Genomic DNA, 15,808 nt, shown 5'->3' with positions numbered 1-15,808 from the left:
TTCATTGTTCCGTCGATGGTACATATGAAAGTTAAAACACTCTTGACTCTCTCGTTTCCTATGTTATGCGAATAGATTTTGAGGAGATAAAACCAGAGAAATCTAGAGCATAAACATAGTGGACTTGTTGGGCCAAATGATCCGTTTCTGTCCCATATATGCTACATAATTTTGCGATCTGTAACAAGAAGGGCAAGAGGAAAGAAGGATTTTTGCAGGGACTCTGCAAAAGCACACAAAATGCACAAATACATCAAAGGAAATTCATGTTACAAGTCTTATGAGAAAAAATTAGGATAGATTTGGCTTGATAATGGAGGTTAGGAAGAGGCAGCCTAATGTTATCTTTTTACAGTGGAATGGGGTTAAACAGCACACACACACACATTTACTTGATCATTCTATCGACCCAAACATGAATAACCACGCATGGGTTAGGAGGTATAGCTTTAAAGGAGAGGTTGGACAAACATGGATTGTTTTCTCTGAAGCATCGGAGGCTGAGGGGAGACCCGATGGAAGTTTATAAAACCGTGAGAGGCATGGATAGGGTAGCCAGTCAGAACCTTTATCTCCACGGTGGAAATATCAAAGGCTAGAGGGCTTTGTTTTAAGGCAACAGGGACATTTAAAAGATGTGCGGTGTAAAACATATTAAAAATAAATAAACACAGTGAGTGGTGCTGGTGGGGACAGATACAATAGGAGTATTAAAGAGGGTTTAGATAGCTACATCAATATGAAGCAAATAGAGGGAAGTGAATCATGAGCAGGCAAAGGAAATTAGTTTAACTGTACATGTTCAGCACATTGTGGGTTGAAAGGCCTGTTACTGTGCTGTACTGTCGTAGGTTCTATGGTGATCAAAAGTGACTCAAAATTAACTGTCTTCAGGAAAAACAACAGCATCGGTAAAACAGGAGATCTAACTACTTGAGAAAAATTATCAATTATGTTTAAAGCAGTACAATTGCTAAGATATGTTACATATATTTTATATCATTGAAAACAATGAACCAGAAATTTGAATACATAATAAATATAAACAAACAAATCGCTTACCTCTCCACCTTGCGTAATAAGGGGTTATAAACCAACAATCCCTGTACTGGTTGTGGAAGGAGATAAATCGGTGGTAAATGTCATATGGACTCAAACTAAAAAAGGAAGAAAATACAAAGAGGTCATAATACATTATATAATTGTTTTATTAAATAGAAGTCGGTTTCTGGTTAAAATATTCCCCCCTTTTCTCCAAGGTTGAAAATAATGGCATATATTTTTTAAATACAAAATTGCACAGAAGTGCTTCACAGTCACAAAATGGGAAAATTGGCCAGGTAATCCAAAGGAGATATTCGAAGAAGCAAACAAATAAAGGATTTAAAAAGAGGAGATGGGAGAGCAGTAAGGGATTTAGAAGACAAATTCCAGGGCATGGGATAAAGGACTAACTGTCCAATCACCGATGATGGGGTAAAGGGACGGACACATGCCAGGGAGCAGGCAGAAGAGAGAACTTAGGTTGCTATGTGTTGCTGGAGGATAATATAGAGATGGAAACCTGAAAGGAAGAAAACTTTAAATTTGAGGAGCTTGGAATCTGGGAGTCTTACCTCGTGGGTTTTCTCTGGATGCTCTGGTTTCCTCCCACACTCCAAAGACGTGCAGGTTTGTAGGTTAATTGATTTTGGTAAAATTGTAAATTGTCCCTAGTGTGTAGGATAGTGCTAGTGTACTGGTCAGGCATGGAACTGATCTGGAATGACTTATAGGCAGGAGAGTTTAGATAGGTTTAAATTATCTGAAATAGTTTAGATTCAGATTCATTTTCATGATCTGGACATCTTTGGCAAAGTTAACATGTATTGCCCATTTCAGATTGCCAGGAAGATTTGGTTGATTTTGCCTTCTTTGAAAAGTACCTCAATAGGTGTTGTAGGTATGGGAGGTACTGCTGGAGTACCCTAGGCATTTTGCAGATGGTGCACACTGTAGTCACTGCAGAGATGGTGGGGATGCTGGAGTACCTCAGTGGGACAGGCAGCATCTCTGGAGAGAAGGAATGGGTGATGTTTCGGGTCGAGACCTTTCTTCAGACTGAAGACAAGTGTAAGATGGTTCAGAACCGGGGAAGTGAATAAGTTACAAAGACAACTGAACAAATGATCTTCATTAGGTCAGGCCGTTAGTGTGCAGAGAGAGAGAAACAAATTTAACCATTTTAGGTTAATGACTTTTCATTGCCATAAAATGTTTTAAATGTTTCTCTTTTTTTAATTTTTTAATTTTTTTATTTAATTGATTACAGTGCATATAACAACAGTAAACCCCATCCCTCCCCTTCCCTACATAATCATGAAAAAAAATAAAATAATAATACATTTAAAAAAAACATAACTACAATGTGACAAAAAAGACAAAAGCACAAAAACATGAGGCAAGGTAATTTTCACAAGTCAAATATTTCAGTGTTTTCACTGCTGGATTCAAAGAAGGTACAAAAGCATGTGGCATTGAGGGGATAGTTTTACTTGTCCTTAATATGCTGCAGCACTGGGTTCCATATGTTGAAGAACTTTTGAGGGTTGCCAGACAATTCATATCTCAACCTCTCTACGCGTAATATGCCCATTAATTCTCTTAACCAAGTCTCAAACTGAGGAGCAGAGTCTGATTTCCATAGTTTCAAAATACATCTGTTGGCAATTACCATACCATAAACCAAGATTGTGCGAGCATTATGGTCTAGCTTCTCGAGCGTTGTGGAATACCCGAATAGAGCAGTTTCAGGGTCCGGAGTTAAAGTGACGTTTAAAACAGTGGAGTACCATTGAAATAAAAGACACCAAAAGTTGTGAAGTTTTGGACAAGTCCAAAAGTGGTGAGCGAGTGTACCCTCAGCGGTCTTGCATCTATTACACAAAGGTGAGAGATCAGGAAAGATTTTATGCAGCTTAACCTTAGAGTAGTGTAATCTGTGTATAACCTTGAATTGAATCAGTTGTAGCCTAGAATTAATAGAACAGGATTTTATACTTTTCAGTACTACCTTCCAGACATCGTCATCAATTTCAATGTTAAGGTCTTCTTCCCAGGTTTGTTTTATTTTTAAAGTAGATTTATCTAGTTTGTTTGAAAAGATACCTACAAAAGATGAGATTAGGTTCTTTGCTTCCGGGGGACCCAGCAAAATTTTGGACAACGAGTCGTCTTCGGTCAAAAAGCGAATTGTTTTGTCGAACATAATTTCTCAGCCGCAAGTACCTGAAGAATTGAGTTTTGGGCAATGAGAACTTGGATTGTAGCTGATCAAATGATGCAAAGTGTCTATTTATGTAAAGATCTTTTATTGTAACTATCCCTTTACAGCTCCATTCTCTGAATGCTGTGTCTGTAAATAATGGGAGGAAAGTGTGGTTATGCCAGATTGGGGCGTGCATTGACGTATTCGGAAGCTCACAAGCTTTCCTAATTTGGTGCCATATTCTCTGAGCATTGGACAGAGTGAAGTGATCCTCTCTAAGAGAGGTGAGAGATCTGGGTAATGAAAAAAGGAGAGCAGGGAGAGAAGTTTTTGGGGTTAAGCTTTTTTCAATCGCCAGCCAAGGGGGCAGGTCATATCCAACTCCCCGTTCATATGCATACTGCCAGTATACCATAACTCTAACATTGGCCGCCCAATAGTAATATAAAAAGCACGGTAACCCCAGTCCCCCATGTTCCCTCGTTTTTTGAAGATAAGCTTTTGAGATCTGTGTGCTTTATATCCCCAAATAAATGGCATAATGATAGAATCGATTAACTTAAAGTAGGATTTGGGGATAAAAACAGGGACATTCTGAAATAAATACAGAAATCTCGGCAGGGAGACCATTTTTACTGCGTTCACGCGGCCAATCAAGGAAATAGGCAACGTTCTCCATTTCTCTATGTTCTCCTTTAGCTTGTTCAACCTTTCGGTAAAGTTAATTTTAAAAAGGGTCTTGGGGTTTTTAGATATTTTAATGCCCAGATATTTTATACTATCCGGATTTGTTTTAAACTGCATGTTGGCTAAGAATACAGGGTCTAATTCTGCTGTTATCGATATAAGTTCACTCTTCTGCCAGTTTATAGTGTAACCTGAGACCTCGCCAAAGGAATTAATAAGCTGGAATAGGTAAGGGACAGAATGTTCAGGGTCAGATACAAAGATGGCAATATCATCCGCATAAAGTGAAATCTTATGTTCCACCCCACCCAGTATTATCGGTTTTATAAGCGCATGCCCTCTTATGCCGATTGCCAGCGGCTCAATGGCTAACGCAAAGAGGAGCGGCGAGAGGGGGCAGCCCTGTCGCTTACCCCTCTGAAGGGCAAAAGGGGGTGACCTATCCTGGTTTGTGAGTATGGAAGCGGTGGGATGAGCATATATAAGACGTACCCAGGAAATAAAAGAGGCACCAAGACCAAACCCTTCCAGCAGTCTGAGTAAATATCCCCACTCAACCTGATCGAAAGCTTTTTCTGCGTCTAAACACAGAATGGCTTGTTTGGAAGAACTGTCGAATTTGTGATACATAATATTCATTACTCTTCTAACATTAAAGAAAGAGAACCAATTGGGGATGAACCCGGTCTGATCCGTATGGATAATGGATTCTATACACTTATTTAGTCTAGTCGCCATTATTTCAGTAAAAATTTTGAAATCCAAATTAAGCATAGAAATTGGTCGGTATGAGGAGGGATTGGTTTCATCCCTGTCTTGTTTCAATAAGAGAGAAATATTAGCATTGTACAATGACGGTGGGAGCTTTTTCAACTCGATTGAGTGGGAGAGCATCCTGTGCAGGATCGGAGTTACCTGGTCAGCAAACTTCTTATAAAATTCGACTCCAAAACCGTCTGTCCCAGGGCTCTTGCCGTTTTGCAACGACCTAATTGCATCCATGATTTCTACAGAGGAGGGTTCTGAGTTTAAGGCCTCACAAGAGGCACGATGAGGTCATTATTGAAACATATAAGATAATTAGGGGATTGGACACATTAGAGGCAGGAAACATGTTCCCAATGTTGGGGGAGTCCAGAACAAGGGGCCACAGTTTAAGAATAAGGGGTAGGCCATTTAGAACGGAGATGAGGAAGAACTTTTTCAGTCAGAGAGTGGTGAAGGTGTGGAATTCTCTGCCTCAGAAGGCAGTGGAGGCCAGTTCGTTGGATGCTTTCAAGAGAGAGCTGGATAGAGCTCTTAAGGATAGCGGAGTGAGGGGGTATGGGGAGAAGGCAGGAACGGGGTACTGATTGAGAGTGATCAGCCATGATCGCATTGAATGGCGGTGCTGGCTCGAAGGGCTGAATGGCCTACTCCTGCACCTATTGTCTATTGTCTATTGTCTATTGACTATCTAATTTTGGTATGTCCATCTTTTTTAACCATGCATTGATATCACCGTTAGCTTTGGATTTATACAGCTCTTGATAATACTCCTTAAAGCGTTCATTTATTAATTTTGGATCAGTTAAAACAACACCCTTGCCTGATTTTATTATATGTATGGCCCTACTTGCTTGTTGCCCTCTAAGCTGACGGGCTAACAATGTATGCGGTTTGTCCCCTAATTCAAAATATCGCTGTTTCAGTCGCAGTAGCTGGTCACTGACTTGATTTGTTAGAATCGTGTTATACTCATATTTAAGACTGAGCATATTTTGCAGCGTTTGGGGGTTGTTTGTGCTCCTATACAACGTCTCCATTGGAGAAAGCTCTGAATCAATTTCTTGTAGACGTCTCTCTGGATTTCTTTAAAGACGCTTCTTAACAGAGACTGATTGACCTTCTGAATATTATGAGCCTTCTCGATTTTCATTTTGTAGCATAATAAATAATGGGTTTCCAAGTTGAAACTACCAATTTTTCCATTACAAAGTAATATGAAATAAATACAATTTATATTGCACTTAAAGTGAATACTTACAAAGATGAAGAAAAAGTAAAGTTGGAGAAAATGTCAAGCATTTTAAAATATGCCCATGAATGCTTAATGGGACAGCTCCACAACATCTCTTGAGATGAGATGGACTGATACCATCACGTTTGGAAAACAATTCTTACAATAAATGGAAGGAATAATGGAGAGGTAATATTCTGGTAATAATGTATACTTACAAACGACTGTTCATTACATTATAATCGATCGTCTTTACCCACCACTTTGGCAATGAAGAAAAGTGCTGCGGGAAATAAGGAAAGAAAAAAAATTATTTAATGCAATTTCAAGATGGGCACTATTTTTTTTCAATTCTTTCTCAACTAGTCTACTTAAAAGCTCCTTCCTCTTTCAGGTGGTTGTCCTTCGACTTGGTTACTGGAATATGTCCTTTTCCATAACTTGGTCCAACATTTTTATTATTCCACGCTAATCAATATAACCTGGTAATCCCTGCCCAATCCAGACGTTAACATTAACCAATAGCGATTTTCTCAGCCTTAAGGAAGGTGAGATGCATTTCCTCCTTCTTCCCCCCCCCTCCCCCCATTACCTCCCAAGATCAAAAGCTACTTTACATTGGGAGTTTGATTCTAAAGAAGGGTCCCAGCCCGAAACATCACCTATCCATGTTATCCAGAGATGTTGCCTGATCCGCTAAGTTAATCCAGCACTTTGTATCTTTCTTTGGTAAACCATCCTCTGCAGTTCCTTGTAATTATATTGCAAGTTGTCTGATGTAAAGTAGCTTTTGAACTTGGGGTGGTGGGTGGGGGAGTGTAGATCAATCACTGTATTCACAGTCCATGTTAAGTGTTTGCAGTCGCCATTCCTGCAAGAAGTTATCTTGCGCATGCATGGGCGTTACCCAAGGGAGTTGTCTTGTTCGGGAGCTGCGGCTTTGTCTGGAACCTTGCATCCTCGTGGTCATTAAACTTAGCTTGAAATTAACAACTTGTTGTTATTCTTGCAACTTCATACAGGGAGGAAGAATCCCAATTTATGTGAAATGAAAGTTACCACATGGAAGCTAATCACTGGGCTCATTATGCTCTCGGGTTGTCACAAGATCGAGGGAACAGAGTCCATTTTGGACTCATTGATTTGATGTATTTGAATTTCATCTACCTGAAGATTTAGAATTTAGGCTTGGACAGCAGCATTAAGTCAAGTCATTGGTAAAGTGTGGCCGCAACGAGCCAAGCGATCAGCTTCCGTGTGGTAACTTTCAATTCATGTAAATTTAGATTCCAGAGAATGATGGCAACAAGCCAGGATAAAATTGTAATGGATATTTTAAAAATCTGACATTCCTTGAAATGGCACATCTTTGAAATCTTTGGGTAAAAAATGGGTTAATATTTTATATTAAATGTTATTAAAATTTGGAAGTTTATGTATGCAGGATTACAAAGCATTTTGCAACGCCTAGCCGTGGCGATGAAAGACTGTTCTCCTGTATGATCTAACCTTCGGAATAAAAGTCAAATTCTTGGTTAAGAATCCCACAACAGAGATAGTTTTTCTATTAAGTACATGTTTAGGTAACTCAGCCGGAGATGAGGCATTCTCAGATTTCTCCAAAGAGAGAATGCTTCACCTCACTTAGCTGAAGTGTGCAATTGAAATTAAAAGTGTAATTCACTTTTGTGGCACATTTCATTGTACTTGATTTTGGCTTGATTGTATTTACAGTGTTATCAAATTTGATTGGAGACATGATAATAATAGCCTGTCTGCCATCAAGTTTTAGTTGTGCTTCAGTGCATAAGATCACATACTCCAATCCAAAAGTTATCAATTTTGCAAAAAGACAAAAATTATGGGCACACAACCTACCTTTTGTAAATGATTTTTAATCATTTTTATTGCAGGTCTGGATGTTATGGAAGCCAATTTGCTCTCATTTCTTGTGCAATATAGATCAGCTTCTTGGTAGGTTAGCATTGTATTGTTCACAAACCAATACTCATTCCCATCAATAACAACTGTGGGCCCATGAATACTCTCCCCATCTGAAGAAATGCAAACAGGAAAATGGTGAAGGAGTTCGACAAATGAAAACCTCAATGTGAATTTACTTCACAAAGAAAAAAAAATGACACCCATTTACTTTATTTCAGTATCTGCAATATTTTGTTTTTGCATTAGTCACTACATTCCAATGTTGAGGAGGTGGTGCTTGTGGAATGCTGGTATTTTAAACAGTCCTTGTAACTACTGGAAAATATTTGTACATTTCTTTTTGGCATCCTGTGGCAATGATGTCCACTTACCATTTGCCCAAGCACTGTTGCAGTCCAACCTACAACCCACCCATAAATTTGTGCATCATCTGCTCTGGGGGAAATCAACCAGATTCCGAGTCAAGACCCTTGGGTGGACAGGACAAATAGATGTGCAATAGGGGCCCTTGTCAAAGAGCAAAATATGAACAACAACACAGAGTCAATGTTATGAATATCAGATGTGCCCTTTATTTCCTTCTTTTGGACACCTTTCCAAATATTTGCACTATAGTGGGTTTCCACCAATCTGCTAAAACTACTCAATGGGTCAAGCAGCATCTGTGGGTTGGCACAGTGGTGTAGCTGTAGAGCTGCCGCCTAAGAATGCCAGAGATCCAGATTCGATCCTGACAACTGATGCTGTCTGTACAGAGTTTCCTATAACCATGTGGATTTTCTCCGGGTGCTCCGGTTTCCTCCCATATCCCAAAGACATACAGATTTGTAGGTGAATTGGCTTTGGAAGAATTGTAAATTGTCCTTAGTGTGTAGGATAGTGTTAGTCTACGGGGTGATTACTGCTTGGAGCGGACTTGGTTGGCTGAAACCGACAGCTACAGCTGTTTCCACGCTGTAGTCTGTGGAAGAAAATGGACAGTCGACATTACTGGAATGGACCAGATGAAGGGTCCTGAAGCAAAACATTAACAGTCCATTTCCAAACATGGATGTTGCCGGACCTACTGAATTTCTCCAGCATGTTTTGCACTCAGTACAATTCAGACAAGGGTTACGCACTGTACTTCTGCTTACCTGGAATATACCAGTCTGGGGTCCTCAATTCAACACCTGCCAAAGAGAAAGTACAACTCATAACTCAATGGAAATTTTTCATTTCAAATTATGAAGCATAGATTCAATAAAAAGTTATCAATGCATGCAAGATCAAAAAGAATTTCAATAACATTTCCCCAAATCTCTCATTGTAACATTGGTAAAATCCCTTGAGAATATACACAAGAGGCTTTATATGACAACTTTTGCTTTTTCTACTTCAATTGTCCCCCAAATATAAAAATATTTGGAGACAAGCTATGGAAATTCACAGTACATTTGTTCTGATTTTATTAATATATTAAACAGGACCACACAATTGAACAATAAGGGAACAAATGTATTATTGGGAGTGCACAACAGATCTCCATTTGGTGAGAGGGAGGCAGAACAACAACCACGTGGAAAAACTTTTAAATATTCAACAATTATATGGCAACAATAGTAAAATATTTAGACTACACTGATATCAATTAGGATAGAATCAAGTAAAAGATATAAAGGCTGGATAAAGAAAATACATTTTTGAAGAATTTTGTTTTAGCTAGTTTGTAGAATACCAAAAGAGGGGGCAGTTCTGGACTTGTTTGTGAGAAGGAACCCACTCAGTTGGAGGGGCATCAGGAGACAAGAGGCATTTTAATGCATGGGATAGTAATGCAATGTACTGGAAAAGGACAAAGACACTGCAGGGATCAAATGATCTTGTTTGGGGAATACAAACATTTTATAAAAAACTAAGGTATGATTCGTAATTTTTTTTGGACTGGAAACATTATGTAGGAGGCATTCAGGCTTGAGAACGAGGTTAAAATAAACAGGTTCCCTCAAAACAAAAAAGGGTGAGATTAACAAACTTAAAGCTCTCTGGATGTTAATGTGCAGAATATACTCCAGAAGAGAAGCTTATGTCAGTTAAGGAACAGAGTGCTGAAGTAACTCAGCAGGTCAGACGGCATCTCTGGAGAACATGGATAGGTGGTGTTTCAGATTGGGACCCTTCTTCAGACCCAAATCGTTACCTATCCATGTTCTCAGAGATGCTGCCTGACCAGTTGAGTTACTCTAACACTGTCCTTTTTTGATAAACGAGCATCGGCAGTTCCTTGCACCCACGTGTCAGATATGCTAATTATATAATCTTTAGTTGGCATGGACAAGGTGACCCAAATGGCCTATTTCTGTGCTGTACAGTTCTTTAACTCTGTGTGGAGGGCTCAATGTGCAGAAATTTAAGTATAGTAAAAAGATTAGGGCCAAAATGAAAAATGAAATTTAAAAGAAAATTAAATATGAAAACCAGCAAATTAAATTACGGAGATTTTATAAATACACAAAAAGGGGATAACTTGGGCAAGCTAGAGATCGATTAGACATCATATTGGAATCCTGGAGGCAGAAGAATTGAATGTGGTTCTTTATGAATACTTGAAGTGTCTTCACAGAGGTGGCAGTGTAAACACTGTATTTAAGGAGAATAGATTAGGCAGCAAAGGAGCAATGATTAAGGAGTTTGAGTCATAGAAGAGTCATCAAAGCTATAAAGCATGGAAACATCAGCCCAACTCGTCCATGCTGAACAAGTTCGCCAACCAAGCCTGTAAAGAAGGTTACAGAACTGAGAAACGTTGAAAAATTATGAACCTTAAAGCTCATAGCCCAATATACCCGATGATCATGGCAGGCCGTTAGGGAGGCAAGGAGGTTATGGAGGCACAGTGGCGCAACAGTAGAGTTGCTGCTTTACAGCGTCAGAGATCCGGGTTCGAGCCCAACTACGGGTGCCATCTTACAGAGTTTGTATGTTCCCTCTGTGACCATTGTGGGTTTTCTCCGAGTGCACTTATTTCTTCCCACATTCCAAAGACATTGGTAAAATTGTAAATTATCCTTAGTGTGTAGACAGTGCTAATGTATGGGGTGATTGTTGGTTGGCGCGGATTCGGTGGGCCGAAGGGCCTGTTTCCACTCTACCTCTATAATGAGAAATTATTATGGCAATGGGGGTATTTTTCTTTATTATACTAAGCAAAAAATAAAAGTGGGGAGATTATTTTAAAGAAAGGACGTCAAGGTTATGGGGAGAAGAGGGGAGAATGGGGATGAGAGGGAAAGATAGAGCAGCCATGATCGAATGGCAGGGAAGGCTCGATGGGCCAAATGGTCCAATTCTACTCCCATGTCTTATGGCATGAAACACTATTTTTGCTATAAGGCATACAGTTCTAGTCACCTTTGGATGGAAGGATGCAACTTCAGCCATTGGAAAAGTTTATAATAACTTTCTTAGTTATTTGTCTAAATAGTGGTCATTTGAGCTACATTTAATTAAGTAGTATGAAATTACAAAAATCAGTAATCACTTTTCCATCTAACAATAAGAGAATATTAACTTCAATTAATTTATAATACACTTAAACAAGAGATGGGGAGATTTTTTTCCATCCAGGCTGCTGTGGGAATTCACATTGTAGTTATGATAGAGATGGAAACCATTCTCACAACTGAAAAGTACGGGAAAATGCATTTGAATTACACAAAATGCGAAATTCCATAATGGATTAAGAGATGGAAATAAATTTTAACCAGATGACTCTTTCAGTCAGCATGCAAATGTAGAGAAATCACCAATATCAAAACATTCTGTGATGATACAAGATGTACCAAATATTTAGTGATTTATTTAAAACTGCAGAAAAAAATATGGCAACAGATCTCATTGAAGTAATAATAATAATAATAATAAACATTTATTTTTTATAGCGCTTTTCCAAATGCTCAAAGACGCTTTACAAAAACAGTCAAGACATAAAAATAAACAAACGAACTGTCCTGACGGAGAAGCGGCGAACAAATAGCGCCAGCGTCAGTGTGGTGAGTGATTGCATAGAACAGTGCAGCACAAGAACAGGCCCTTCAACCCACAATGCCTGTGCTGAACATGATTCCAAGATCATCACCATCTACCTGCACATAACCCATATCCCTCCATCCCCTGCATAACCAAAAAATATTTTAAATGCAACCAGAGATTACAGTTAACCTAGATAAATAACCATTTACCTTTCGGTATCTGACAAATCCATTCAAGTCTAATGTTGCAGTGGAAAGGCATTAAGTGATAATCAAATGTCCTTCGGATGTGAAACATAACATAATTCCATAAAGGCTTCTGTGTCTGTAGAAATACAAAAAGGTTATGACAAGGCTCCATTTAATCTAGAAGATTTATATTATATTTGGCACTTCCTAGTTGCCGGCAGCAATAGTTTGTCACTTCCTGCTGCTCCATTCACACATCAGTGCAGGTACGGAACAAAGTTTTTCCACAGTACCTCGGTACCCATGACAATAATGAACCCAAACATAACCGAATGGACCTCTCAAAGGAAAGGGTGCAAAAAAGATTTGCAAGGATGTTGCCAGGATTTGTGGGCCTGAGTTATAGGGAGAGATTGGGAAGGCTAGGACTTTATTCCTAGGAGTGCAGGAGGCTGAAAGGAGATCTTAGAGGTATATAATATCATGAAGGGTATAGGTAGGTGAATGTACAGACTTTTACCTAGAATAGAGGACATAGATTTAAGATGAGCCAGGAAAAATTTGATCGGAACCCAAGGGGCAACATTTTCCACTCAAGAGTGTGGTGGGTATATGGAATGAGCTGCCAGGGGAGGCAAGTCCAATAACATTTAAAAGACACTTGGACAGATACATAGGCAGGAAAGGTTTAGAGGGATATGGGCCAAATGGGACAAGGTTAGATGGGGCATCAAGGTCTGCACAGACATGTTGGACTGAATGGCCTGTTTCCCTGCCATATGACTCTATGTATGGGTGCAGTCAAAATCTCTCAACCTCTCTCATTGTGGACCTTTAAGGTTTTAAAAAAAATCTGCACTTTTTATGCCACAATGCTATAATACTACATTCTGCATTCTGATCCTTTTTTCTTTTTGCACTACCTGTTGTACTGTTTATCACTTGATTGTTATCATGTATAGTATGATTTGACTGGATAGCACACAAAAGCTTTTCACTGTATCCTGTACACGTGACTATAAAAAACCAATACTCCTACCAAATATAGATTGAAATTCTTATTTCACTGCAGCGTATTCCAAGCATCTAATTGTTCATTTCTAGCAGGGAACCACCCAGGTCAGGTGCCTGGCTGTAAACTAACTGAAACATAGGAGGCCCAAGTGACCACGCCGACCACTACTGTTTCTGTTTATTGTGTTTTATGTCCAAGAGTTTTCTGTCCAAGATTCATTTAATTGACCCAACTGTTGGTCACGGTCCAACATCACCTGAGAGAATCTTGTATTAAATGAAAGAACCTTCTAAACCCCCGAGGGAGTTTCAAAAGGGATGACATATATGCTTATTGTTTTAATTCGGAAAGATGTGTTTATAATGATGAATAATTTGTCAATACCCATTTGAAATGTATGTGGACAGCACATCAATTGCCGTTGCAAGAACAGGTGGTACAGCGGTAGAGTTGCTGCCTTACAGCGCCAGACACCCGGGTTCGATCCTGATTACGGGTGGTGTCTGTACAGAGTTTGTATGTTCTACCAGTGACTGCGTGGATTTTCTCCGGGTGTTATGGTTACCTTCCTTACTCCAAAGACATATAGGCTTGTGGGCTAATTGGCTTTGATAAGTTGTAGATTTGTCCCCAGTGTGTGTAGGTTAGTGTACGGGGTGGTGATGGCTGGCCGGCGTAGACTCCTTGGGCCAAAGGGCCTGCTTCCGTGCTGAATCTCTAAAGAAAAGTAAAGTCTAAATAGCTTGGGTTAAACTAAAAGTACAGTCTCCGATTACCATCAGCTGTAGAATTTTGCATTTAAAGTTTTGAAGGACAGAAGTCATGCAATTCACTGCAGAAGTCTGTATTGTCAGTTCTTCTAATGCTGTAACTGAGATAAACTGATAACATCTACCTACACACACACACACACACATCTAATGATGTGAAAATGCCCAGGGCAAACCACTTCCTCCTGACCATTCTCGAAAAAAGTTGCAATACTGTCAAGTTCACTAAGGACAAGGTGCCAAACTGGATCAGTCTCATCATTGCAACTGATCAAATGTTGTAGAGACTCAGCCTGGCCATTCAAATGCTTCACTTTACTGTAGAGATACTGTAGAGTGGAAACAAGCCCTTCGGCCCACTGAGTCCGCACTGACCAACGATCACCTTGTACACTTGCACTATCCTATTTTACCAAAGCCAATTAACCTACAAACCTGTAAGTCATTGGAGTGTGGGAGGAAACCAGAGCACCCAGAGAAAACCCACACGGTCACAGAGAGATCATACAAACTCCACACAGACAGCACCCACTCGGCAGGATCGAACTGGGGTTTCTGGTGCTGTAAGGCAGCAACTCTACCGCTGTGCCACTGTGCTCTCCGCACTCAATTCAGAAGTGTAATGAAACATTCACTGCTCACTGGATGTTTTCACCAGTGTAAAACTCGACAAACCTCAGCTTCAAAAAGGTAGCCAGCTTCATCAAAGACCACACCAGCCTGGCCACACTCTCATTTCACTCCTGCCATCAGTAAGAAGGTACAGGAGCTTAAAAACCACATCCTCAAGGTTCAGGCACAGCTTCTTCCCAACAACCTGCAGGCTCTTGAACACTACAAATACTTACTACACTCCAAACGATGCACTCTTGGTTGCACTCGGGGCTTTAGTCTTTTGCTTTGCACTAATATATATATATATATAAAAATTTATTTAACTTTTTTTGTTTATTATATCTGAGTATTGTGTTTACTGACATGTTATACTGCTGCAAGTAAGAAGTTAACTGTTTCCTGTTCAGTTCATGATAATTAAACACTCTTGACTCCCATTAAGGGTTGGGGCAGTGTGCTTGATCAGTTTCTTTGCCAGTGACTTCTTAAGTATTCCCACAACCATTAGTGCTTTCTCTGATACGGACTGTGCTGGAGGAACTTAACGTGCTTGCTGAGCGAACATCTCTCAATCTAATGTACTTAACAACGAGAATAACTGATAGCAACAAAATTTCAAGAGCACAATTAGGGGAAAAGGAATTTAAATAAAGATTTCACTCCCATCCCATCAGAGTAAATCAGGCTGGGTAACAAATGTGGCTTCATCACAGTCACAGCACCTCGACTAAAATGAGTTCTAATGGTTCAATGGTTCTTTTATTGTCATGCATACCAAAGGTACAGTGAAATACATTTTTTTTGCATATAGCTCAGTGAAATTACACCCCAGATTAAGTACCTCATGCATTGGAACTGCCGACTGAGTCCATATGCAATAGTCGCCAGATTTTGGCGCCATCTTACACAGTGAAAGCTGCAGCTGACTACAAAGACCCATTGCAGCCATCACCCCATTCAGTTTGCCAGGTAGGAAATAAGACCAATGCCTCAAGCAGGAAGGCTCAGCAGATCCGTTAGGATCTGTGGAGGCAAAGGGTTGTCAATGTTTCGGGTCATGACCTGGACCAGGAAGGAGAGTGCAAAGAGATGGTGGCCAATGTAAAGAGGTGAGAGGGAGGGGCAAGACAGGGTGCTGGAAGTTGAGGCGAGATGGGGTGGGGGGGGGGGGGGGGATTGCAGGCATTTGACGGATGAGGGAAAAAGAGGGGAGTATTAGAGACAAATGCTGATGGGTGGACAAAAGATGAAGAAATAAAACAAACAAAAAAATGGGCAGATGGAGGAAGGGTGAGGTAAGATAAAGACAGCGGCTGGAAGGTGATGCAACAT

At 39.9% G+C, this 15,808-nt stretch overlaps 1 protein-coding gene across 2 annotated transcripts in view; it reads right to left on the bottom strand.

Moving 5' to 3' along the window:
- The window catches only part of ly75 (lymphocyte antigen 75), an 89,463-nt gene that overhangs the window by 28,755 nt on the left and 44,900 nt on the right, over positions 1 to 15,808 (bottom strand). For both annotated transcript variants that reach the window (XM_078403836.1, XM_078403837.1), the window contains exons 16-20: positions 12,098 to 12,212; positions 9,014 to 9,049; positions 7,812 to 7,987; positions 6,152 to 6,216; positions 1,063 to 1,157 (exon numbers count right to left, since the gene is read on the bottom strand). In XM_078403836.1, the coding sequence (XP_078259962.1) occupies positions 1,063 to 1,157; positions 6,152 to 6,216; positions 7,812 to 7,987; positions 9,014 to 9,049; positions 12,098 to 12,212 (487 nt within the window). The remainder of the gene's footprint in view (positions 1 to 1,062; positions 1,158 to 6,151; positions 6,217 to 7,811; positions 7,988 to 9,013; positions 9,050 to 12,097; positions 12,213 to 15,808) is intronic.

This window comes from Rhinoraja longicauda, chromosome 8 (assembly GCF_053455715.1).
Source record: "Rhinoraja longicauda isolate Sanriku21f chromosome 8, sRhiLon1.1, whole genome shotgun sequence".
Taxonomy (NCBI): domain Eukaryota; kingdom Metazoa; phylum Chordata; class Chondrichthyes; order Rajiformes; family Arhynchobatidae; genus Rhinoraja; species Rhinoraja longicauda.
This window is presented reverse-complemented; position numbering and strand designations above follow the sequence as displayed.